The 25,429-nt window shown below is 56.9% G+C and overlaps 1 protein-coding gene across 2 annotated transcripts in view; it reads right to left on the reverse strand.

The window, feature by feature from the left end:
• Nucleotides 1-21,639, reverse strand: part of GRID1 (glutamate ionotropic receptor delta type subunit 1) — a 624,630-nt gene extending 602,991 nt beyond the window's left edge. The window contains exons 1-2 of one of the 2 annotated variants that reach the window (XM_081157434.1): nucleotides 21,419-21,639; nucleotides 19,295-19,450 (exon numbers count right to left, since the gene is read on the reverse strand). In XM_081157434.1, the coding sequence (XP_081013560.1) occupies nucleotides 19,295-19,450; nucleotides 21,419-21,497 (235 nt within the window). In that variant the 5' untranslated portion in view covers nucleotides 21,498-21,639. The remainder of the gene's footprint in view (nucleotides 1-19,294; nucleotides 19,451-21,418) is intronic. The other variant, XM_081157435.1, reaches the window with a different exon arrangement.
• Between the last annotated feature and the right edge of the window lie 3,790 nt (nucleotides 21,640-25,429).

Below are 25,429 nucleotides of genomic sequence, written 5' to 3' on the forward strand. Positions count from 1 at the left end.
TTACCAAGCTCAGCTCAACCCTTAAAGTCCAGCAGAAAGGGCCTCCCTGTCTGGGACCCTCAAGGCCCCACGGGCCCCAGAACCATTCCTACATAAACTTTCAGCTCTTCTACCACATCCCACTCCTCTTCTACTTCACCCGGTACAGTTCTCATCGTGTCCCATGCCCTCTTCTCCCCTCTCGTGACCAGTCCCTGGAATTCTGAAACCAGGTATGGGACGCCCCTGCGTTCCTCAGAGTGCCCAGCACACAGTCGGTGCTTGGATGTGCTTGCCACCCGCTGGGTGTTGGAGATGGGAATAGGGCCACCCCCAGTGAGCACCTCCTAGCATTCTGTTTCCACTTTAATTCACACAGTACCTGGGTGGCAGGTGCTATGTTTATTCAAGTTTTGTGGAGGAGGAAAGGGAAGCTCAGGGAGCTTGAGTAAGTTACTCAAGGCCACAAACTCTGCCTTCAAACTCTCCCCCGTCTCCCCATTAGACAGGGAGCTCCATGTACTGCCACATCCACACACCCCCGGCACCCAGCACCCAGCACAGCAGCTGGCCCAGACAAGGCACCAGTGAACGTCTGTGGAAGGGAACAGGTGTCCTCAGCAGGACCACATCTGGGCATCTCCTAGAGCCTTCCAGAAATCCTGCCCTCCAGAAAGGCCCTTGGAGGAGCGGGAGCAGCAGGGGAAGGCAGGGGAGGGGCAGAAAGAAGAATTATCAGGTAGGAGGCATGAGGCTGGCAGAGGCTGGGCCCCTGGCAGCACGGAGCTCCAAGCAGGGGATGGTACCTGCCCTTGGGGATGGATTCAGTAATTACCCAGAGCTGGCTCCAGCCGCATTAATTAACCTGATGCTCCCAGGGGTCAGGTAGTTCCCACTGCACCTTGAGCCTGGGCCAGGTAGGCAGAACTGCGCTGCCGGGTGCACACTGGGGAAGTTCTCCCACGAGGGAAGAAGGCCTGGAGCTGGCCCTCAGAGATGGCCCCACACAACAAAGGAGGGCAGGAGGAAGGCTGGAAGTCAGCAGACCAGAGGTGACCTCAGAAGGGAGGTGACCTCAGGAGGGAGGGAGGGACTCTCAGGAGATCACAGGACAGCATCCTGTGCCAGGCTGGTGACCAGCTCAGAAGCATTCAGTCTTTCATGCACAGACTGGGCATCAGCTGTGTGCCAGACACTGTGCCAGGGATGGGGATGCAAAGGTCAGCAATCTCCACCCTCCTGAAGCTCCCACTCAGGATGGGAGTGGACAAACAATAACATCAATCATATAAACAAACGTCAGGTTAGGAGATGAGTTCCATGGAGAAAAACAGGATGTGAGTACCAGGGAGTAGCACAGGGTACAAGCTGACAAGTGGTGACATCTGAGCAGAGACTGGGGCAGGTGTTTTGAGGGAGAGACCCCTGCAGCAGTCGGAAGGCTCCAGGCCATAGGTCATGAGGTGGAATGGAAACCAAAGCCAACGTGAACAAGCCGAGTAAGAGGGAGCTCCGCCTACGGACTAACAGCGTGGGGATGGAATAGTGAGAAATGCATGGAAAACGAAGCCCCAAACCACCAAAAAGTCAGTCATTAACATCAGGGGAAATAAAACGTGGAATAAGAAAGGCAAAGACTCTAAACAGAATGTGCCCCTGACCTGACAACAGCAGGAGGCAGTGGGACTGTGTGGGGTGCGGGACCAGCTCCGAGGGTCTGGCTGGGAGGCCGGAGAGCTCTGAGGCTCCACTTCTTATTCTGCCTTATAGGTGGGGACCCAGGGTTTGCCATGGGATTCTTAGCTTGGGGTGCTTTGCCAGGGCTCAGAGCCCAGTGACGGGTCCAGATTTAAGGGCACTAATTCTAGAAGTTCTCTCACTGGGGAGGGCGGTTCTGAGCTTGAGGTTCTAGGTTCTGTGCTGGGAGAGCCTGTAAAGAAGTCACTCTGGGCCTTTCCAACAGAGGGGGCGGTGTGGGCGAGGCGTGGCTAGACCCTCAGCCTTGGCCACCCGCTCATTCCTGAACCCTTTAGGAGATTCTGGCCACTTCCCAAACCACTGTTAAGAGATCCTTAGCCAAAGGGGCTCCAAATACTGTGCCCACCTACTCCAGAAGCAGGACAAGAAGAGGACACTGGAGAAGGACCCGGTCACTGCTCTCACACAGAAGGGCATGTCCCCTACACCTGTGGTAGAGGCACCACTGCCCATGCTGCCACAGGAACAGAGAGGGCTGCAAATCACAAAGGTCACACAGTGCTTCCTGGTCAGCCAGGTCCTGATGCTGTGGTGCCTCAGGCCCCAGCCAAGGGAACCAAGGAGGCTGAATCCCATCCACCCCAACACCCACACACACACACACACTCTCTCTCTCTCTCTCTCAATCTCTCTCTCTCTCTCTCTTTCTCTCTCTCTCTCATCAGACAGTGGCCATCAGGACCCAGGAAGGGACCTTTTCTGGCAACTCCAAAGCCGGACTGCAGCAGCCCCACTGAGTTAAGAGGTCTATTGACCAAGGCTGGGCCCTCATAGATACCCAAGGGGGTCCTGAGGCAGGGCCAGGCCCCTAGTGCAGAATAGGGAGGGGTATAGGGTCTGGAGAGCAGGAGATTTGGCCTGGCCCATCCCACCTCCAGGAAGCCCCAGGGAGCCCGCACTGCCTCCTTGCCGGGCACCCTTCTCAGCGTTCAGTGAGTATCGGCAGGAGGCAAGCCTGCCCAGCAGCTCAGTCTACAGAAGCGTGGTCCTAAGAAGGGCTCACTCGGGAACACTGTGCGTAAGTGCTTGTTTCCCTGGAAGGCACCAGCTCCTCAGAGGCAGAGACCGAGGCTTTCCATGCTGCACACCCCCAAGCTCAAGGCCAAGCCCACAGCAGGTGACAGGAATGAATGAGTGCACAAAGGATGGGTGGGTGGGTGGATGGATGGAGAGAGATTCCCTTCCTCATATCCTCACTGAGAGATCAACAGAGAAATTCCTGCAGCAAAAAACGTTCTCTCCACTGCAGTCCGAGCAGCCCAGGCACAACTGCACTCGAAAACCTCGTCTGGGGCCAGGAGATGCTCCGAATCCCATCCAGGAATCAGGCTTGGGTTTTCCGCAGAAATCTATTTGCCTTCCTCTAACATAACAGAACCTCCCAATACTCATCTGAAGCTACCTCAGAGCTAATTTTCTATATATAAAGTAAATCATTTAACAAAAAAAGTCCTTATCTACAGTGTATGCAACAAAGGATGATTTCAAAACCCACAAACTCCCAGAGATGGTACGTTACTGGGAGAACAGGGGATGTATAATTAAAACAATTTAAATCTGATTATAAAAACAGTGGGCTTTCTGCCTGCCACCATCTCACTAATGGAGAGAAAACCAATATCATGAGTTTTTTAAATTACTGTAACATCCTGAGTTAGAACAAGCACGTAGCACCGCTCCGCTGCTTTGTGTTACTGATGAGGCAAGATACTCCTTCCAGAGAAATATTCCTTCCAGAGCACACAAGCCACCTTAACCTCAGAGCTCTGCTCGAGGACACAGTGCCAGGTGGCTGAGGCCTGAGTCAGCACTGTGAGGGGTCCTTTCTGGAAACTCCAGTCTCAAAGTCAGTGATGCCTAGTCCCCTGTCCTCTCTACTGAACTCAGAGCCCAGAGCCTGGGGAGGGAAAACCAAGGGGCCTGGGACAGGAGATGAACTAAATGACAGTTCATAACCCAGCCAGGAACCCTCCTTGTGGAACAAGGTATGCATTTCAGTTGAACTGGAGGAGCAGGTCTGGAGCTGATAAAAGAAGCCGATAGTGACAAGAGCCCCCATTAGCTCGCCTCCTGTGGGCCTGCAGGGACAGGGAGTGGATAGAGCTGACTGTCCCCTTGTGTTTCCACATCTCCATAGGTCTGCCCCCTCACAGCTCAAAGCCTAGACCTAGACATATGGTTCTGGGCCCTGATGTCCCCTCTATGGTCTACAGCCTGCACCCCTTACCTGCCTAGGGGCTCAGTCCCCAGAGACTGAGCCACTTCTGCCAGGACCACAGAGAGGGAGCTCTAAGACCCCTGCAGATCTCACCAGGCTGTCAGCACCCTCCTATGCCCAGTAGCCCTGGACAGCTCACAGATCCTGCCAGTTCAGCCTCTGAGCCTTTGCTCAAGCTGTTCCACCACCTGCAGACCCTCTTCCCTTTCTTCACCTGGCCAACCCCCATTTCCCACCTAAGACTCAGCTGAGGAGTCACTTCCTCCTCTGGTTGCTCCCTGCCCAGGCTGGGTTAGGCACCACATAGTGCTCCCACAGCCCTGGGCTGGCTTCGTTCTCTTGCAACACAGACCAACTGTCCCTGACACACCCAGCTCTGTTGCCACAGCATTCAGGGTGGAGAGCCAGGAGGGCCAGGCCCTCCCTGCTGGACATGGTCTGCTCTGACAGGGTTCCCCCCAGAGAATGGTCTCAATCGGCTCACGCCCCATAAAGAGGCTCAGATCTCTTCCTCGCCCCCTCACCTGTTTTCTCCAGCTGTAGTTAATAATTTTAAACAATGAACTCCAGCAAACCGTAACCGATTAAATAAGGACTGGTAGCTGGTGAACCTACCGCAGCCTCGCCTTCACCTGGGCCTGTGTTTGGAGGGGGTGACTGGCCGGGGGACAGACAACCTAACCACCCCCTGCAGAGATAACCTTCTCCGAGCAGCCAGCCGCCTAATAAAGCTGTCAGGGGACTTCTTAACGAGATTAGGCAGGGCCAGAGCTCTGTCTCAGTGTGGAAGATTTCTGCTCAATTAGTCCTTCAGAGCAGGGCAGACACTGCCCAGGAGGCTGAGGAGCCCTGGCCGACAACGAAGCCCCTCCCAGCCTCCCGGGGCTGGCCTGGGGCAGTGTCTCCACTGGACGGAAGGATGAGCAGAGCTGGCCAGGGGCATGAGGACGCCATCCCAGGACTCGTCCCCTCCCTTGGATCCTGGACGGAATTCTCAGGAGAGGCCACAAATGGACCACCTGGAAGGAGAGAGTAGAGACCCCTGCCCACAATAGGTGTGTGGGGATAGGAAACACCCACCCACGTGGAGAAGGCTGACTCTGTAGCCAAGGGCTTGGGTGGTAAAGTGGGGCACATACCCCAGGGTGCTGTGGTTCAGCCACCTTGCAAGGTCCTCATAACACCGCCAAGCAGGCCACCTGGCAAGTTCCCCCGGACCACCCCTGCTGGGGTCTCAGCCCCCCCGCAGGTGTGTCCATGAGCTCCCACATGTGCAGGCTCACATGTGTACCTCCCAGGCGCTGACTAAGCCACAGTAAGGGACACTCAGGACAGAGTGACAGCAAGGAGGAGGCCCAGCCCAGCCCCAGCTAAGGGAGCCGAGCAGCCAGGGAAGGCCTCCTGGAGAGCACACAAAACAGACTGTGAGGTGGTGGGGAGACTAAAGTACAGGCGCAAGTGGTGAACTCAGCTGGGGAGAGCGAGGCCCTCTCTGAGGGCATGGGTAGGGACAAGGCTGGACACCACCAGGGCCAGACCATGAAGACTGCAGTCCTAAGTACAGACATCACCCTGCAGGCCAGGATCCCAGGACCCAGCCAGACACGGTGTCAGGAAGTACCTGGTGGGCCATGTGGCGCAAGGCTGATGGGCCACCCGACATGAGCAGGTGCCTGCTGGCATGCAATGGCATGTTCGTGCAAACATTCGGGTCCCAGAGGTGGGGCCAGGACAGAGATCTCACCAGTACTGGCTGGTGGGTGCTGACACTCATCACAGACCTGTGATCCTCCCTTCAGTTGAAGCTAATGTTCTTGGCAGGAGCTAAGTAGCCTGAAACAGGTGCACCCTCCAGCCATGCTCAGGGGGCTTCTCCTGATGAGGTTTTGATCACTAACATCAGAGTCCCTGCAGCCCCTGCAACCCCTGCTCACCCAGAAGGTTCTAGTTCCTACTTCCTTGGATGCCCACATGGCAGGGGTGCTCGCTACATCCTTGCACATGGGCACTGTTTACCAGCCCCTGGAGCACCTGCCAGGGGTGCTGGTAGGAGTGTCAGGCAGAGCCCCTCCCCGCCAAGCTCAGAGAGGGCAGGCTCCCTGGCTCCAGACCTGGAGCTGCTCCTCCCTCCCTAGCCCCTTCTGCCCTAGTCACTGCCATTTCACACATGGGGAGACTGAGGCCCCCCCCAACCCCAAAGGACTCCAGGTGGGAGACAAGACTAGAAGCCCAGGTCCTGGCTCACACCCAATACCCAAGCAGCCAACAGCCCACAGAGCCTTCAACAGCCAGCACCTGTCCCCGAACCCACTCCCACCCCCACAGGCACATCTCAAGCCTGGAGAGGGAGTGGACAGGCCACTGGTCCTGAGACCCTGGTAGAGCAGCTCAGGCAGAGAAACACCTTTCTGAAATGAGGCCACCAAAACCCCAGCCAGTGAGCACGGTAAATCCCTCCATCGTGGCTATACCTTCCTGCCAGGCCTCTGACTGCCCCCACAGAAGTGCCAGGAAAAGATCTTCAAATCCAGAAGTGGCCAGGAGGGAAGGGCGGCACAGGTGGACTTTGGGTGGCAGGACAGGGCTGCTGTAAATGCAACAAGCCTCCAGGCCCCACATGTCCCAGGACCCAAAGTGGTCCTGAACCTGAACGCCAGACTACAGTGAGCTTGCAGGGCTCTCAAGAGTGGAGGTCCCTGTGTCTGTCCATCCTGTCATCCATCCAGGGACTTTTCCCCAAGCACCGGTGACCAGCCCACACCAGGCCTGACCCTGGGAATTTGGCAGTAAACAAGACAGATAATCCCCTGCCCTCACAGACCTGATGTTCCTCAGAAATAAATTAATAGCAATCAGAGATGGGAAGCATGCTAAGGAGGAAAAGCTTTGATAGAGAGTAAGGGGGGGCCTACTTGGAGCCAACGGGAGTCTCTCCAAGAAGGTGATATCTGGGGCATAGCCAAGGATAAAAAGGAGCCTGTCATACAAGGAGCCTTCCAGATGGTAGGAACAGCATGTGCTAAGGCCCTGGGGCGGCAGTGTGTTTCTCCTGTTGGCGAGACAGGAAGAAAGCCAATGTGGGTGAAGCAGAGGAGTCCAGAGGCAGGTGAGGTCAGCCCTCGTTGGGGTACTTAGGGGGATGCAGACTCTGGCACGGGGTCTGGATTTTATTTCTAATACAGGACAGGTGATTGGATTGATTTTGCAGATAACTCTGGCTGCTGTGAACAATGGCCTGAAAGGGTGGGCAGAGGCAGGGAGCAGTGAGCAAGTGACTGCAAGGGTCCAAGCTGAAGCTGAGGAGACGGCAATGGAGGTGGAAAGAACTGGACAAAGGCCAAGGAGATCAGGAGGGTAGAGTGAATACTGGAGGCCGGGTAAGGAACAGGGAGAGCACTGGCTCGGGTACCAATCCCTGCTTAGCTTTGTTCCCTGCATAATCCCCAGTGCTGCCCAGGGTCGTGCTGCAATGCTGCACATCCAGCCCTGGGCACAAGGTGTCAACAGACTGCTTTTTCACAGGCCTCCACCAGGAGCCAGGAGTAGAACAAATGCTGCCAAGCCCACAGCATTCTCCCCTCGGTGAGACCCCTGGGCTGGCTCCCAGCACCACCCAGGGGACTGCCCATGAGGCTTCTGCAGTGACCGGAGGATGAGGCTCAGGCCCCAGTAGACGGCAGCACGCCGGTTCCGTGAAACCGCACGTGAGACAGTGCATGGACAGAAACGAGTCAGGTGCATGCAACAGGCTAGTGGGACAACAGTGATTCATCTGCTGCCACCCTGTGTCCCTCGGGTGCTGGTCAGCGACTAGATGGGGAGCTGGGAGGTGGGACGGGGCTAGCCCAGCATGCAGAGTGCCTGAGGCTGGTGGGGGCAGCTCAGGCCCCTGTAAGCTGGTTCAGCAGGGAGGGAGTGCCAACCCCCAGAAGGCATGAGTGAGAGTCACAAAGTGAGCAAACGGGACTTTAAAGACGCCGGTGTGAAGCTGCACATGGAGTCAAGCAGTACAAGCTCCAGGTCAGGGCATCTGATACGTCACCCTCTCCTGGACCAAAGGCTCACCTAGGGCCACAGGGAGTGGTGCTGACAGCCAGTGTTCACTCAGCATCCTTAACATCAGCAGATTCCAAGCTGATGAACCCTCTCCCTCCACACTGGCCACACAGTACCCTGAGGACAATCACTGTGGCTCCTGCTTACTGAGCACCTCCTCTGTGCCAGGCACTAGCTAAGTTCTCTATCGTCATTATCTTGATTGGTCCTTAAGACAGCCTGTTAAGAGAGGTGCCACTGTCCCCACCTTACAGGCAGGAAAGCAGAGTTCAGCAGCTCAGTCCTTTGCTGAGGCGCAGCAGGAGTGCTGCGTGTTAGGAGGGGCAGTGACAAACGGATGGATCTAGAGGAGACTCCAGTGAGGTCATCAGGCTCCCAGATGTGCAGCCTGAAAACATCTCCACGGGGCACAGTGACCATCCTTAAACATGAAGGGCTGTGGGAAGAGACAGCCTGGCTGAGCATAACTTAGGTTGGAGATGAGAATCTTCGATCCTCACAGGTGCCTGGATTTCATTTTACATGTGAGCCCCGAGGTCCTGGGAGGGGCAGGGCTGGCCCCTCTCCCTCAGTAAGTTCACCCACACAGAGTCTGGCCCCAGGCCAGGGTTGCCCACAGCCCTTCACCTCCTGTCTTAGCTCAGGCTGCCATAACAAAATGCCATAGATTGGGTGGTTTCAACAACAGGCATTTATTTCTCACAGTCTGGATGCTGGGAAGTCCAAGGCCAAGGTGCTGGCTGATTCTAGTTCCTCATAAGATCTCTCTTCCTAGCTTGCAGACTGCCACCTTCTCCATGGTAGAAAGAGCAGCTCTCTGGTCTATTCTGATAACGAATCTCGTCATGAAGACCTCATTCCACAACCTCATCTAAATCTAATTGCCTCCCAGAGGCCCCACTTCCAAATACCATCCCACTGGGGGTTGGGGCTCCAACATATGAATTTGAGAGGGTGTACAGCCAAATCACCTCCACCCCTGGACAGCAGGACCCTGTGACTCTGCTAACCCACATGGCCGAAACCCCAAGAAAACCATTCCTTGGGGTGGGCAGACAGACTGGCTCCCACCCTCACCCCACTGACATGATGCCAGGGTGCCAAAGGGGACACCAACAATGAGGAAGGGCCCAGGCCACCACCCACAGCCTCCTTCTGATCTTGGACAAGCTGCATGCATGGCCACCACCACAAGGACCATTTCATTGAGATGATCTCCAAGGAACCAAAAGTCAGGACCACACATCTGGGTCAAAGGATGAACCCAGGAGTGAGGGGGAAATTATAATTTTTTGAGTGCTCCATGAACTTCCCTTAGAGCTGAGGATACAACAGGGCACAAAAGACTGAGTCTCCAGGAGATACCACCAAATATAGGGCACAGAGAAGCACACGGCAGGGCCAACCTCTCGGGCACTGAGGTGTTTTGGGGATATCACATCTAAACTGAGACCTGAAGGAAGTCCAGGAGGAGGGCAAAGAGGGAAGGGACTAGAGGGGCTGGACAGCAGCTAGAACTGCTGGATCTTTCTGCTGCTTGTTCCCAGGCAGCATGGGTATCTACACCCCATGCACACACACATACACATACACACACACACACTCACACATAAACACTCAAACGTACACACGCACATGCATACACAGCACATCGTGCTCCCCCAGAGGCACGACCACCCCGCCTACTGCCCCTGGAAGAACACCGGCTGCAGGCACCCTGTGCAGCCCCGGCTCAATGCATGGGCTGTGCCGTGCCATGCCTCAGCTCCCCAAAGCCTTGATCAGGTACACCAGAGGGGCTGAGCCAGCCCTAAGCTGAGGCTCCAGCCCAGGGCTCACTGACAGGGAGAGACTTGCCTTCAGAGCTCTGGGCCCAGACTGGGAATCTAAAGGACTCGGGGCAACCCCCAGACTGTTTGGGTTACTTAGAGCTCTGGGTGGAGTCCTGGGCGCCACCTAGGACTAAGCAGCAGCATTTGATGTCTGCAGCCATGACAGGGAAGGCAGCAAGGACCCTAGATGCTGTCAGGGCCACTTCCATGCCTGGTGCCAGCCCCTGTAATGAGCACCACTGAGACAAGCTCAGGGAGCCAGCCCAGGGCCCTGAGAGTGGCCTTCCTTCCTCCCTCCCATTGCCTCTGGGTGCTCCTATGAAAAGACAGAAGAAAGCCCCCAGTCCCAGTCCCTGAGCAGAGCCAAAGCAGGGCCTCTAGGCTCTACCTTTGCCCAAAGCAGGAGGAGCTGCGTGGTGAGGGAGAGCAGAGCCAGCTGGCCAGGCCAGACAGGCTGAGTCTGCAAGGGCTCGGATCCTGCCAGGGCCAGCACATAGATGGGATGAGCCAAGAGCTACCCCTGGGGGGTGGGGGGGCTGGTGTCCAGCCAGTGGGGTCCATGTCTCTGCCCTTACCTGGGAGTTGGTAGCACCAAGGGGTGTCATGCACCCTTGGCAAGGGCCCAGGAAGATGAACAAAAGGTGGCCAGGACACAGGGAGAATTTATGCTGAGCAAGTAGACTATGAGCCACCACCCACACCCTTCATCCCAACACGGGCTGCTGCTGGGGCCCAGCTTTCTTCTTGCCTGCACATCCCGTCTAGTTCCCTCACCACTGCACAGAGGTTTGGAGGCCAGGGCAAGTGACCGCTCAGCTAACCCACCACAGAGCTGAGATCTGAAGCCAGACCTGCCTGACCCCTTTCCACCAAATAGAGCAAGTTACGTTGCCCTGAAGCAGGCTCCTGCAGGCAGGGCTGTGCTGGCCAGATTCCAGCCACCGTGCACCCAGAACAGCAAGACTGCAACACTGTGCAGCAACAGCGGCAGGTTCCGGAGCCCCAGCCCACACAGACGGCTCTCACAGCCTCCACACCACCACACTGTCATCACCAGCCTGCCTCCCGCTCTCCCAGGACACTTCCAAAGGCTGAATTCAACTTCTAGCTGCGCTAAATGGTGCAGGGGCTAGAGGAGCCTGCCCAGCCCAGATCAGGAAGAGAAGGAGACCAAGAGCCTCTTGGGACCACTCAATCTGGTCATGTGACAACCATCCCTACCTCTCTGCTTGGCCCTCACGCTGTCCTCTGTGTTATCACTCCCATCTTCCAATCGAGGAAACCAAGGCAGCCTGCCCAGAGTCAGAGAGCAGAGCAGGGAGGGGAACCCCAGTCTATGAGTGAGAGCAGCAACCCTGCTTTTGCCCCCAACTCCTGAGCACCAGTCTGTTCTGGTCCGGAGGCAGAGGCAGAGGCCCGGGCTGAGCACACAGCAGGACAGGCCCAGGGCCAGGGGAGGTGGAGCTGTGGCACCTGGCTGCCTCTGCCTGGGTCTGGTGAAGGACTGATGCGAGGGAAGCAAACTGTGTAGACTGAGCCAGCCAGGGCCACATGTCCCAGATCTGGCTGGAAGAGGAGCCATAGCCTGGGCTGAGGACCACTCCGGGCCCCCACCACCTGGTGCCTGCCCCTCCCCCATCTGGGGCCCAGAAACACAGAAGAGGGGCCCTCTAAACAACCTAGCAGCTACCCTGCCTATGTTTCAGGCCTGGGAGAACCCTGGGTCTTTCTCTTTCCAATATATGGCCATGGGCCAGAAAACTGGCTGTTTACAGGCTGGGAGGAAGGACTTTGAGAACCCAGCTGATGGGATACTGGACACGGACCTAATGCCTTGCAAGGCTCCATGCCTGTCAGAGAGGCCAGGCACCTCAGAAAGAAGCTGTCATAGGCCAGCCCACAGCAGAGAGATAAGTGTCTGCCCAGCCCAATGCTGTAACAAAAGAGAAAGAAGCTGTTGTGCAGGAAGGCAGGGGTGAGGAGGGGAGCGGGGGGGTTGGGGGAGAAAGCAGGGGGAGTCTGTAAGAGGAACAGGGCCATGGGGAACCCTGCTGATGCCACCAGCAGGGCAGACTTGCTGCACTCCAGCTGTGGGAGCTCACTGGTGCTGGCTCGGGCAATGGGAAGGCCTGAATGCCAATCTTCACCTCATGACTTAGGAAGCATTGAGCCCAAGTCTCCTGAGAGCTGGGCCTGTCCAGGCCCTAATTTACAGAGGACAAGATTGGTAGACACTGAGAAAAGTACAGGTGAGAGCCCAGCTGGGCAGAGGACCAGGGCTTCCTGACTTCCCACCACCGAAAGGATGCCCAGAGCTTTTTGGGGCAGAGGGGCAAGTAAATGAGCAGGCAATTGACGGGAGCCATGGATTTGACGCACCAAGGATCCTCTACCTAAAACTGTTTATGGTTTTTTGTTTCTTGTGTTGTTGTTGTTTTCATGAGTCACCAAGGAAATGGGAGGACTGTTTGGCATGAACAGAGTAGTAGGTATTTGTGTCATTCACCAAATATATCTGGTTCTCGCCTTTCTGGGCACATCGTACGACTGTGCTTCCTGGATCCCGTATTCCTGGCTGGGACCACGAGTAGCTTCAGCCAATGAGTTTTAAGCAGAAGTGACATGGACGTGACATGCTCAGACTGAGTCCCCCAGAGCTCTCTCCCTCTGAGTGACCATGAGGAGCCAAGGTCTAAGCTGACCAATGATAAACATGTAGCATAGGCAAGAGACAAATTTTTGTTTCGTAAGCCACTGAGATTTGGGGATTGTTTGTTACTATGGCATAACTTAGTCTATTCTGATGGATACAAAGGGAACCACAGAACAAAAGCAAAGAGTAGGGATAGATACGTACTTCCCTGGGTAGCCAAGTCTAAAGACATTCACATCCAGGGGCCAGACTGGGTTAGAAATGGTTTGGGAACAAGAAGTGCAGACAGAATGGTCAGGTGGTTAGGAAACGGCATTTTCTGGTAGTGAGAAGGCCAGGTAAAGAAGGCAGGTGACTGCTAGAGGGGACAAGGCCAGGGGTTTTGACTTGGCATCTACAAGAATTTGGAAATATAGTCTGTCTGCCTTTAGAAGATGTGGCTCTGAGTGCTAAGTAACAACCCTGGCTGTCCTCCAAGAGAAACCTGGAGAAGTGGCCCCAACGTGCTGCTCTAGGCAGGAGATTGTTATGTTCCCATGTCACCAAGAATGGGAACAGCAGCATGAGGATACACAGGTCTCACTAGACCCACGGCCTCCTACCCCCACACCTGGTGGGAGGTGTTCATCTGTACACAGCCAGTTAAGCCCAACTTCCCAATCTGGGAGCAAGGCCATGGCAACAGGAATACTAAAAGGGACCCTCTAGAACCCCAAATATGAGGACATGGATGGGACAGGAGTCTATAAAGTGACAGACTGTGTGTGCATGTGTGTACACGTGTGTGTGCATGTGTGTGCGTGCACTGTGTACATGTGTGTGTGCACACACAGGAGGGACCCTGGAATGAAAGAGAACTCTGAAGCCTGGGAGTTCAGTTGAGGGAAATGGCAGTTATTCCTTTACACAGCCACAGCCTCATGAGGAATCCAGAGGGAGAATTAGGTAGTTCCCAGCCCCAGCCCGACCCCAGCAAGGGGCCATCAGTGCCTATAGCCATGGGCACAGCCATCTTCAGCCTTAAAGCATCACCAGCAGCAGCCCCTGCGGGGACCAGAAAGAGCATTTCTGTATGGCACCCAAGCAAGACTGGCCTCTGCAAGGCCCCACCTTGGCTGTAGGTAGATGGTGAGGCAGCAGAGAGAGGAAGAGGGAGGGGTCTGAAGAAAAACCTATCCAGGTAGAAAAGGTCGTTGGCCTGAGTAGCGACACAAACTTACAAAAGCAGATTCTTCTAGGACCTCTTCAGACACAAACAGCTTCCAGGCCCAGGACATGGGTGTGTCACTGGAAAGTGAGCACAGGTTAAGTCTGCAGAGGCCCACAGGCTCACAGTGGCACCTCCAGAGCGCGCTTGGTAAACGTGGAAACATGGCTATAGGTCCCAAGTGACTCTAGCAGGTCTGGCTAACACCGCACAGCGAGCAAGAGTGAAGTCAAGTGTGAAGAGGAAAGGGAAGGGCGCACAACATGCACTGGCTGCGATGGGCACCGACAGGTGTGCCAGCGTGGAAGCAGCGTAACAGCCCACAAAGTTCCCCGGTCCTAGCCCCAGAACTGTGAATCTGTGAGGCTGCGAGGCAGAGAATTAAGGCTGCGGATGGAATAGAGGTTGCTTTCATCCTGGACTATCCAGGTGGACCCAATGGAATCACAAGGGTTCCAGGAAGAGGGAGGCAGAAGAGTCAGAAGTGGAGAGGGAGCTGTGATGACAGAAGCACGATCAGAGCGACAGGCTGTGAGAAGGACCCCCACCCACCACTGCTGGCCTGAAGATGGAAAAAGGGAGCCAGGAGCTGAGGAAGGCAGGCAGCCTCTGGGGGCTGAAAAGGCAAGGAAATGGATCCTCTCCTAGAGCCTCTGGGTGGAATCGGCACTGCTGACACCTTGACTTTAGTCCAGTGAGACCCAAGTCCTTCTGACCTGCAGAACTGTAAACTCATAAATTCATGGGTTTTTTTAAAATTGACTTTTTAGAGAGGAAGAAATGGAGGAGGAGTGGGGAGGAGAAACACTGATGTGAGAGAGATACACTGATCAGCTGCCTCCCATACAAGCGTCGACCAGGGATGGAACCTATAACTTAGGTATGTGCCCGGACTGGGAATCGAAACCGCGAACTTCCAGTCCATGGGACAACGTTCCAACCGAGCAGCACCGGCCAGGACAAATTTATGTTTTTAACCAAGTAAAAATTTTGTGGCAGAATTTGTTTCAACTCTTAAGAGAAAAGTCGTACAGCCGAGTGAAATGGGAAGGATGGCAGCGGCCTACCGGCATCTTTGATGGGACTGACACCAAACTCAGGGAGACCCCGACAGTATCTCCCAGGCAGGACCAATAAAGCTGCTCCCCAGAGAACGGTGGATCTGTGGGCAGGGCTGCAAGGACACAGCCTCAGGGACCTATGACTCTGAAGAGAAGCCAAGGAAAATGCTAGAGGCATCAAAGCTCAGGGAGAAATGCCATCTAGCAGAATATCTGTATACCAGCGTGGCATGGGAGCGCAGGGTGACAACCTAGGAGTGGCCAACACAAAATGACCAAGACCATCAGGTGGCCATCAACAAGCTCGCTGAGTTTTATTTTCATTTTATTTCATTGTTCTATTCGCTGAACACCAAGCTATACTTTGGTGATTTTTACCTTGTCTTCCTAAAACATTTTAGTGTTCACTGTAACTAAAAGGAATATTGCCTCACACACGTTCCTTTTTCCTTCCTCTTCCCTAAATTATCTTCCCACTCTATGACATACCTCTACAGCATAAGGGAACGAACCTTTCCCTTTGAGTAAAAGATAATACTGTGAACAGCAAAGACTAGTATTCAGCCAGTTCTCTTACGCATCTGTGCGTTTATATGTCTCCTCCTTCAGCAGGCACTTGAACACAACCTGGGCCTTCTTTCAACAAATTAGTCTCTCTCCTAGTATCTAGAAGACAAGTTTTCATGCTTTATTAATATGAACTTTGCCAACTAAACCTAAGTTATAACATTTTAAAGATTTAAATATCATTTCTGTTATTATTTGCTAATTTTAAATCCTCATCATATGCATATTTCATTAAGTGTGACCCATTTTTTTCCACACATGTGAAAAGATTATCAACTATCTTAAAAGGCAGTTTGTTCAGCCTGAGGAAACTGCAGACATAAATCACAGAACCAAAACTCAAAGTAGTTTCTCATTTTCTTCAGTAATACTTAAGCATATCTCAGCATACATGAGTCCATTTTTTTAAAATAATAAGTGGTTTTGAATACTGAAAAATATATGCAGCCGTTAAAAGTAATGTTTACAAATACTTCATAGTGATTTCAGAAAAAGGCAATGATATATTAAATAAGAAGGCAGGATATAGAACTGAACAGAATGGGAGCTCTCAGATTTATTAATATGGTGGGGAACTAGAAGGAAGTAAAAGAGGTAGATTTCAGAATTTTGTCCTCTCTCTTTTTTTAAAAAAAGCACTTTATTTTATGATGGCTTTAAAAAAAAAAAAAAAAACATTTTTCAGTCTGAAAGAAGTTATTTACAGTTTTCATCATTTTAATTGTGAGTCTGACAGAGTCCCCTGCCACGAATCGGAAGGAAGGAAGGGAGGAAGGTAGGTTTGGGTGAACTGCAGGTTATAAATCTAATTTCTCCCAAATATAAATTGTCCTGTCTCTTGGTGCTCCCTGTACATCCTACATTTTATAGAATGAACATGCACTGCCCTCTTTTCACATTTTTAAATGAATTCATGCTCACTGTGGCCATGCGTTTTTTTAATCATCAGGGGTGCAGAAACTAAGTAAAAAGCTGAAAATAGAAAGGTCAGTGAGGGTCCACTCCCAAGAGAGTCACTAACTGAAACGATGCAGCTGAAAATATCAACAGCCTCAAGAGAAGCTGAGATGAAGCCACAGCTGGGTCAAGGAAGGAAGAGGGAACGAGTACTCACTGAGCACCTACCACAGGCCCTCCTCAGACAATGAACACATACCTCGCTCTTCAATCCTCACAATAATCCCATGAGGCAGGTACCATGATGGCTCCCCTTTAACAAACATGGCAACAGAAGTTCAGAGTAGGCCGGGACTCCCCAAGGGTCACACTGCAAGTGAGGCAGCAGGATTTGAAGGCAGCTCCTTGGGCTCCAGGTATCAAGCTCTTATCCCTGCATGGTGCTGTGTCTTGGACCAAAATGGAGGCAGAATCAGAATCAGCTCAATCCCCATTCCACAGTGGGACACTGGGAGTTTCTCAGTCCATTATGGGGACTAAACCCCAGTCCACCTTTGCACCCTTCATCCTTGGCCTCTTCCACTGCCCCAAGAAGTCCTTTCCTATCCCACTCAAATTGTGTCTACCACCCACGTCCTGCTGTGATGAACATCCAGGCCCAAGAGAGATAAGGTAGCCATCGAGTAGGGCCAAGCCACAGATGGACAGCACCCCACAGAGCACAGAAGGAAGGACACCCAGCGAGCTGAGAGCCTGCCCCAGGCTAGGAAAAAGGAGCCTCTGAGCACTGCTTTGCAATTCCCAGGCCCTGGAGGGGCTGGCTCCTCCCCTCCCTCATCGACATCCAAGGTTCTGCACAAGGCAGATAACATGGATAACATGGTGGATTTCTGCCTACACAGTTTATAAGTTGAAAGCACATGCCAGCTTTAACCAGTACACGCTCTCTGGGCAGCAGGCAGTTCAGCAACATCTGGTCAGTATCCCTCTACCTGGACAGCTATCAGCCACCAGAATCCAACTGCCTAGTCTGGGTGTGCACACACACTCACTCTCACACCATTATGAGACTGTTAGCCTGCCATCCTTGGAGCCTGAGATATTTTTCCAGTTACACAAGCAGAGAAACTGATACCCAAAAAGGAAGGTCTCTATCAGAAAAAGTCCCTGGGTGGAGCCCTGTGTCTCCAGGACAAAGCTGCCTTGGGGCTTGAAGGCTGAATGGCCCATAGCTATTTTTGTTTGGCTTGTACTAGGTTGGTAAATTGTTTGATTAGTTGACAGCAGTTAAAAATCAAATTTTATACTCAAGTCCAGATTTGAGGCTCCTCTTTTTAAAAACTCAGCACATCTACAACACTAGGATTTTTGTTCCCAAATGGCAAAATCAGCTCAAGCTGTGGAGCACAGGCAACAGGTGCTTCCCCACTCAGTCCTCAGCTCCCCAACACAAAAAATTAGTGTCCACAGAAACAGGTGTGGGGGACAGTATCAAGGGAGCAGGAGGCACTTTGAAAAGTTTGTGTCACCCCAAGTCCCTACACCAGTTAGGGTCATGCCTGCCTAAGGAAACACACCCTCCCCTGGCTGGAGCCCACTTTCATGAGGACACACAAAAAACACCCAGAGGTAGGAAACAGGGGGCAGGGACTGCTCCTGGGACCAGACACCTAGGTCAGGGACTCCTCCTCCAGGACCTGGTGGACATCTGACCATGGAGATCTGCCAAGGCAACACCAGCCTCACCCCACTCACTACCACCCCTAAAACACACCCACAATTCTGGTCTTATATAACCACCTTAAGACATACTTGGAACTTCAGGCCCTAGAGGTGGGCCTTCCCCTCCTCTGCTGGCTCCCGAAAGACCTCCTTCCAGCACCAAGTCCCCAGCATGACCAGCATGAGCTCGACCTTCTGGACCCAGACCAGAGCCTTCACCGAATCACCCTATCCTTGCAGGTATCCAAGAAACCCGCAGCCAAACTATAACCCATGGCACCAGGCGGACTCTGGGCCCAGCAGGCTGGGTGAGGGAGTGCTGGCCTGGGGCCCTCTCCAACCAGCCTCCTCCTCACACTCACTGCGCTGCCAGGGTCTCCTGGGAGGAAACCCCCACATTCTGTGCCACCAGCTGTGCTCTCTATCCTCAGCACTCCAGGCCTCGGAGTCCAGTCCATAGGTATGAGGAAGGCAGAGGAAAGGAAAGGGGACCTCGGCTGGGCAGATGTCAGGGGCGGAGGGGGCCTCAGGCCCTGACCAGGACGTGGGTGACCTGGGGGAGGAACTCGGGTTCGCAATCGGAGGGAAAGAAGCGACCGAAAGGGGAAGGAACAGCAAACGCCGCCGCCCTTAGCCCCTGCGCCGTCCAGTTCCCGGAGCACTTGCTGCCCCGCGCCCGGGCCGGGCGGGTCTGAGGCAGAGGCTGTGGCTCCGGCGGGCAGATTTACCTGCAGCCAGGCCCTGCCCAACTCCACGCCTTTCCTAGTCAAACAGCGCCCACCTCCGGCCAGGCGGCGGCAGCGAGAGCTGAGAAACCCGCTCCTCCAACCCGGCGGAGCAGCACCGCCGAGAAACGCCGAGCCGAGGCACCGAGGGGGCGCGGGGCGCGAACCCGAACGGTTCCGGAGAGGGGGGAGGGGAGAGGGAGAGGGAGAGGGAGAGGGCAGACGGCAGACGGCAGACGGCAGACGGCAGGCAGCAGGCTGCGGCCCGCGCTCCTCGGCTGACAGAGGGGCGCACGGAGGCCAGGGGAGGTGCAGGGCGCAGACACGCCCACCCACAAACTCAGAAACAAAGACGCCGGAGCGGCTCACCCCTGCGCGGGCGAGGCCGGGCGCACGCACGCCCGACCCAGCGGGAAAGCAGCCGCACCGCCAGCCGCGCGCTCCGCCGGGAGCCGTCCCCGCGCTCGCCGGCTCGGCGCCCGGCGCGCAGAGGGCCACCTGCTGCCCAGGCACGCGGCGGGCTCCGCGCGGCCAAGCCCTTCGCAACCCCGCGGGTCTCGTCTGCCGCGCAGCCCGGAAAGCAGCGGCCCGTTTAGCCCTGGGCACCGCGGCCACTCACCTTCCTGCACGGCCTGAAACGGGTTGTTGGCCTCGATGACCTTGATGGAGTACGTGATCTTCTCGCTCTGCAGGATGTCATCGTTGAGGCTCAGGTCAGAGACGGCCAGCTGGAACACCCGGTCGTCCTTGGCCGCGTTCTCCTCGAAGATGGCACCTGGAGGAGAGGAGGGGTCAAGACCAGGCCCCTAGAGAGGAGCTCTCCCTCCCTACCCCACCTCCACTCCGGCCGTGGTCAAGGTGCTGGCCGGACCGCTGGTTGCCCGGTGGTGGGAGTTCTGGACTGGAGGTTCAGGGCAGTTGAAGGCTTTCCTAACTCAACCAGCATAGGATGCCCCACACACACAGCGCCCATGTGCACACAGTTGACATGCTGCCACCCAGGTGACACACGTGTCCCACACAACTGATTGAGCCAAGCTGGAGTGGTCTCAGGCAGCACACACATGCCCTCACATAGCCCCATGAGCCCCATCCCAGGAGCCAGAAAGCTCCCCGGGAGGGAAGTGTCCCCTGCCCCAATCCCAAAATGGAAAGGCGACTTCCTTCTGCCAGCACAGTCCTCTCTGTGTGGAGCTGAGCAAGCAGGTCCAGGGCAGCTTCCCCACGCCAGGCGGATTCCTTCCTCAGGGGCCCTGGGTAACCAGCATCTCAGTCCCAGCCAGACCCCTGGTCTCTGCCGTGGGCTCTCCATCCCTCCCCGACTCTTCGTCCTGCTTGAATGTTGAGGGGAGGGGACTGTCTCCTAGACCCTCTGCCTTCCGACCCAGCAGGGCTGAGAAGCCCCAAAGGGGCCAGTCTTGAGAGGGCCTTCTGGAATCGCCCAGAGCTCCTCCAGGGCGGCCTCTGGCTGGCCTTTTCCTCGCTTAGCGCCGCCTGCGCCCACTCCGAGCTTCCGACTCGCCCCGGTCTGGCCCTGCAGCCTGGGCAACTCCAGGGTCGTCCCACCCTTGCCAGGCCCGGGGCTCCCCACAGCCTTAGAGCTGGGCCCAGGGGTCCTCCCGGAGCTGGGGGGTGGGCAGGAGGCGGCAGGCCCCAGATCCACGGTACACCCAGAGCCGCAATGCTGACCCGGGGACCCGATCCCAACCCACCCCCACCCCCTCGAGGCGAGAAGCCGGTTTGACCGCCGGCCCCAGGCGGGGATGGGGTGGGGCTGGGGCTCGGGGCCGCACGCAGCTCACCTAACCCGGGCCCACCGCGCCCGCCTTCTCACACCTCCGAACCCCGCTTCTCTGCGCTCGCGGGTCTTCCCCAACTTCCGGGAAGGCGGCTGCAGAGGGGCTCCCCCAAATCTACCGCTGTCAGCCCCTCGACCCAGCCCCACTTCGTGGGATTCTTCCCAAGCGGCGGCCAACTCGCACCCACTCCGCCGCCGGCCCCTCCTCCCGCCCGCCGCCCGCCCGGCGCGCCCTCCCCGCGCCGCCCCCGCCCCGCCCCCGCTCGCCGCCCACCGCCCCGCGCCCCGCCGGCCCCAGACTCGGGCCACAGGAAACTCTGGGACTGTCGGGACTGGGCTGCGGTCGCCGCCGCCAGATACACGCGCGGCCACACACGCCGATGCACCGACGCCCGGGGAACAGGCGGCGCCGCGTCCACTCGAACAGGCTGGCTGCCAGCCGTGCACTCACCACAGGCTCAGACGGCCCCGCACCCCACGCCCTCTCGCACGGGCACCGACGCGGTGGCCAGGCGCACACGCAGCGACAACGCTGCCGACACCCCCCCGCCCACAGCACGGGTTCCGGCTGGGCCTCTTTTGATTCTGCCCTGCAACTTGGGGAGACCCGGGGCCTCGTCCGCCCCCTGCTCCCCGCTGCTCCGACCTGCGCCCAAGGGCCGGCCGGAGCCCGCCGACGGCTCCGACAGGGGCGCGGGGCGCGGCGCTGCTCCGGCACCGGGCTTCCCGCAGCCGCGGCCCTCAGTGGCGGCAGGGCCGCGGGGCCCCGCGCGGGGGCTGGAGCCCGGGGAGCGGCGAGGGGCCCGCGGGAGCGCGGCGCGGCCCTTCGGTGGAGCACCACCCGCCGAGCCCCGGGGACCCGGGAACCGCCAAGTTTGGACGCCGCGCGCCCCCCGCGCCGCTGAGGCCCCCGCCCGGCCGGTGCCGGCCGCCCGCCGCTCTCACCGATGTGGATGATGGAGTCGGCCCGCACCGACATGCACTGGCAGATCCAGGGGAGAAGCCACAGCGTCAGCGCTTCCATGTCCCCCAGGCGCGCGGCTCATCCGCCCGGGCCCGGGGTGAGGCCGAGGGCAGCGCGGAGCGGGGAGGCGCCCGTCCGGGTGCAGTCCCGGGCCGCTCCCCGGGAGAGCCGAGCCCGCCGGTGCGTCTTCCCCCGCGCGCCCGCCCCTGCGCCCGGCGCCCCCCAGCCCAGCCCAGCGCGGTCGGGCTCCCGCTCCCGCTCCGGCGGCGGCGGCGGCGGCCCGAGCCCAGGCCGGCGCGGCGGGGGCGGCGTTTCCCGCGGCTCGGGCGGCTCCGGAGCGGCGGCGGCGGCGGCTCGGGGACCGCTGTGTGTCTGAGCCCCGGCCGGGAGCGAACTGCGGAGGACGCCCCCTCCCCTCCCCCGCCGCCCGCTCCCCTCCCCGCGCGCCTCCCGCCCTCCGCCCTCCCCGACCACGTGACTGCGGAGCCGCGGCCTCGCCGCGCGGCGCTCGCGCTCGGAGGGGGCGCCGGGCGCTCCGCGCTCCCAGCCGGGGGCGCTCGGGCGGCGCCGCGGACGCCTGGCGGCCCTGGGGCTCGCGCCCCCCGCTCGCCAGGGGCGGGGGCCGGAGGAGGGGGCCACTGACCACCCTCGGAGGGTCCCGGAGCGCCTGGCGCCCGCCCACCTCGGCCGCGGAGCGCCTCGGGCGCGGAGCCCGCGCGAGCCGACCGCGGGCGGCCGGCCGGGGGGCGGGCGGGGCGCCGAGCCGGACGCGGGGATGCGAGGGGAGCCCAGGGGGACCGGCCGCGCGTCGCCGGCAGAGCGGGGACCGCGGGCCCGAGCCCCAGCCAGACCCCGGGCCTTGGCGGGCGCCCATCCCCCGCCCCGCGGGACCCGCGCTGGGGCCGGAGGCTCGGACTCTGAAGCCCAATTCATGGCCGGAAGCCGGCGCGGCCGTGACCGCGGCGCCCGGACGTGAGGAGCCTTCCAAGCGGGCCGCGTTCTCAGGCTCGGTCGGCACGCATCCCGCGCGCGAGCCCGGGCGCAGGCCGCCGGGCCTCTCCCCGCCCCGCGCCCGCCGCAGCGCTCAGCCCTTCGCGCTCCAGCCTGGGGAGCGGCGGCCAGGCCGCCGGACGTGCGGCTTCGCACCCGCCGAGCCCCAAGCGGACTGCGCTCCACGTGGCACACCCAAGATTTGGGGGAGGCGGCTGAGCCTCCCGGGCCCAGGCCTAGGTTCCCCGCCCGGGCGCTGTCGACAGCCTGGAGCTAGAGGCCCCGCCGTCGGTCGGGTCTCCAGGCCCCGCCTGAAGCTCCGCGCGCAGTGGGAGAGGCGGACACAACAACAGATCACTGAAAGGTGTGGCAAGGGCCCTGAATGAGCTGTGTGCACAGGCGCATCCTGGGCTCTGAGACAGCCTGGGAGGACGAGCGGGGATGGCTTCCTGGAGGAGGTGACAGTTCTCAAGGCTGAGTGGGAGTTCCCAGGGAGAAGGAAGGCAGGCTTCCAGGCATTGAATGCTGGTTACCCAGCCAACGCTGGAGTGTGTGTGTCCCAAGCTGTCAGCCACGAAGGAGTCATTGGCAGATTTTACTTTGGAAAGGTAGGGAAGGAGCCTATGCAGATGGGGCCAGGCTTGGCGAGGCAGCCCTTGAAGTAGCTGGCAGGGCTGACTGCGCTGGGCAGGGGCAACCTGGTAGAGAGGAAAAGCTGGGTTGGAGAAATAGCAAGGATCCACATGGGCAGGCAAAGTGAGTTCCAGAAGGAGGGAGCCAGTGGGTGAGAAAAGAGGAATGCCTGTGCCTGAGGGAGGCTAGGCTACGGGGCTGAGTGTGGTACCTGCACAAAAGCACTTGTCAAGAAACCTGCCTTAGGGGCCCTGAATTGTAAAACGTGCCCCACACAGCCTCTCCAAGCCTCCATTCTCATTCCCTCAAAATTCCACATTCACTGGTTGTAGGGACAAGGGAAATAAAGGATTCTATTATATAACAATTTGGTTCCTGTGGTGACTGTTTCTACCTTAGAAGGGTTGTGGGTGTGGTCAGGGGCTCAAACCTGAGGTCAAGAGCCATAGGGCCAAGGAACCCCCAAACACACTTGTATGAGCCCCTGCAGTGTGTTGGTAGAGTAGGCATGTGATGCTTCTAACCCAGGCAGAAGTTTGTTGATAAATGTGCTAGGCAGAGGAAGCGTGATTGCAGTGAGACAAGCCTCAAGACCTCTTCCAAATATTAAAAAGGCAACCCACCAACACAGGCGCACACACACACAGAGTTTTGGGAAGACTTCTATCAGTTTCTAGTTTGGATGATGAGGCCCCTCTGGTTTGGGACCTGAGGGTTAGGACTCAGGTTGGAACCCCCTGGAAGCTGTTGGCCTGGGGCAGCCTCGCCTCCTGGCCTGGGTACCCCCTTCCCCTCCATTTCCCAGAGTGTGGGGTCCTTCACCATCCCTAGCTGCTCATTCTTCTCTGCTCCCAAGCCAGGCCAGTTTTCTCTGCCAGACTGGAATGCCCTGGGTACCCCTTGCCTGGCCATAGGGGCCCTCTGCCCAGGTCCCATTTCTCTTAGAGCTGGGAGGCACACCCAGAGATCTCTGGGGCCCTCTGCACACCCACCTCAAGCAAGATTATTTGAATCCTCTCTGCCAACTGAAATGGGGATTGCTAGGTTCAGGGACTTTATCGGGGTTCTATCTGGCTCACCAAGCCCCTAATTACTTATTGATCCTGGCCAGCCCAGTCCCTTTAAGTCCTGATAACCTCTGGGACTGCAAAAGCTGCCTGCCCAAAACCAAGCTTCTGGGGAAGAAACTCTACCCAATGATCAAGTTCACCCCTACTGTGACAGCCAGGCTAGAGAAGACAGATTATCTATCTCTGGGTCACATGGTGCACACCCATTTCACAGAGGAAAACAGGCTCAGAGAAAGTAGGGACTTGCCCAAGTCACCAGATGAGTTGCTGGCAGACCCAGGACTCAGCCCTGCTGGTTTTGCTCCTCACTACACAAAGGTGTATTCACAGAAATTAAAACTAAGTCAATAAATCTTTCTTTCGCACAGAGTTCAGACAGCACAGATGGTTGCTTTTTCTAAAGAGATCTTCAACCCTAGCCAGTTTTCTCAGTGGTTAGAGCGTTGGCTCTCAGACTGAAGAATCCCAGGTTTGATTCCAGCCAAAGACATGTACCTCAGTTGCAGGCTTGATCCCTGGCCCCAGTCGGGGTGTATGCGGGAGGCAACCAATCAATGTCTCTCTCACATCAGCGTTTCTCTCTCTCCCTTCCACTCTCTCTGAAAAGCAGTGGAAAAAATATCCTCAGGTGAGGATTAAATAAATAAATAAAGAGATCTTCACTTATACTGATTCTGACCACACTTACCGCCAGCAGGCACTGTGCTCAGCACACTGCATCTTACCTCTGAGATGGTAACCCCATTTTGCACACAAGGAAACTGAAGGAGGGTGCAAAAAATAAGCTGGGCCCATCAGGAATCTCAGCTGGAGCACCTGGAAGCCAGTAGTTTGCTGCCAAAGCTGCTGATGAAATGTCAAGGCAGAGAGGCCACGGCAGTCCACTTGGAAGCCACGATCATTGCAACTTAAAGCTGTGTCATCCCATATACCTCAAAGGTGGAGCTAGCAGGACTTACTGTTGGGTTTGGTACAGAGAATGAAGGCTTGTCAGCCTGAACAAGGGGATGAGTGGTGGTGCTATTTACTGAGGTGGAGAAAAAGCTCATCTGGGAGGAAATGGAGCATTCTGGTTGGACATGTTATGTATGAGACGCCCATTAGATACTCAGGTGATAGCAGTAGATATGAGGGTGAGAGTCAAATAGGATGAGATTGGAGAAGTAGCAACAGCTGTGACATCCAGGACCTCCTTGGCCATAGTGAAGAATATGAACATTATTTAGATGTTACAAAATATCAATAAAATATTTTTTTAAAAAAAGCTTTGCCATTCCAGAATGGCAGGCCTCTCCTTGC

This window comes from Miniopterus schreibersii, assembly GCF_964146895.1.
Source record: "Miniopterus schreibersii genome assembly, chromosome: 14".
NCBI lineage: Eukaryota > Metazoa > Chordata > Mammalia > Chiroptera > Miniopteridae > Miniopterus > Miniopterus schreibersii.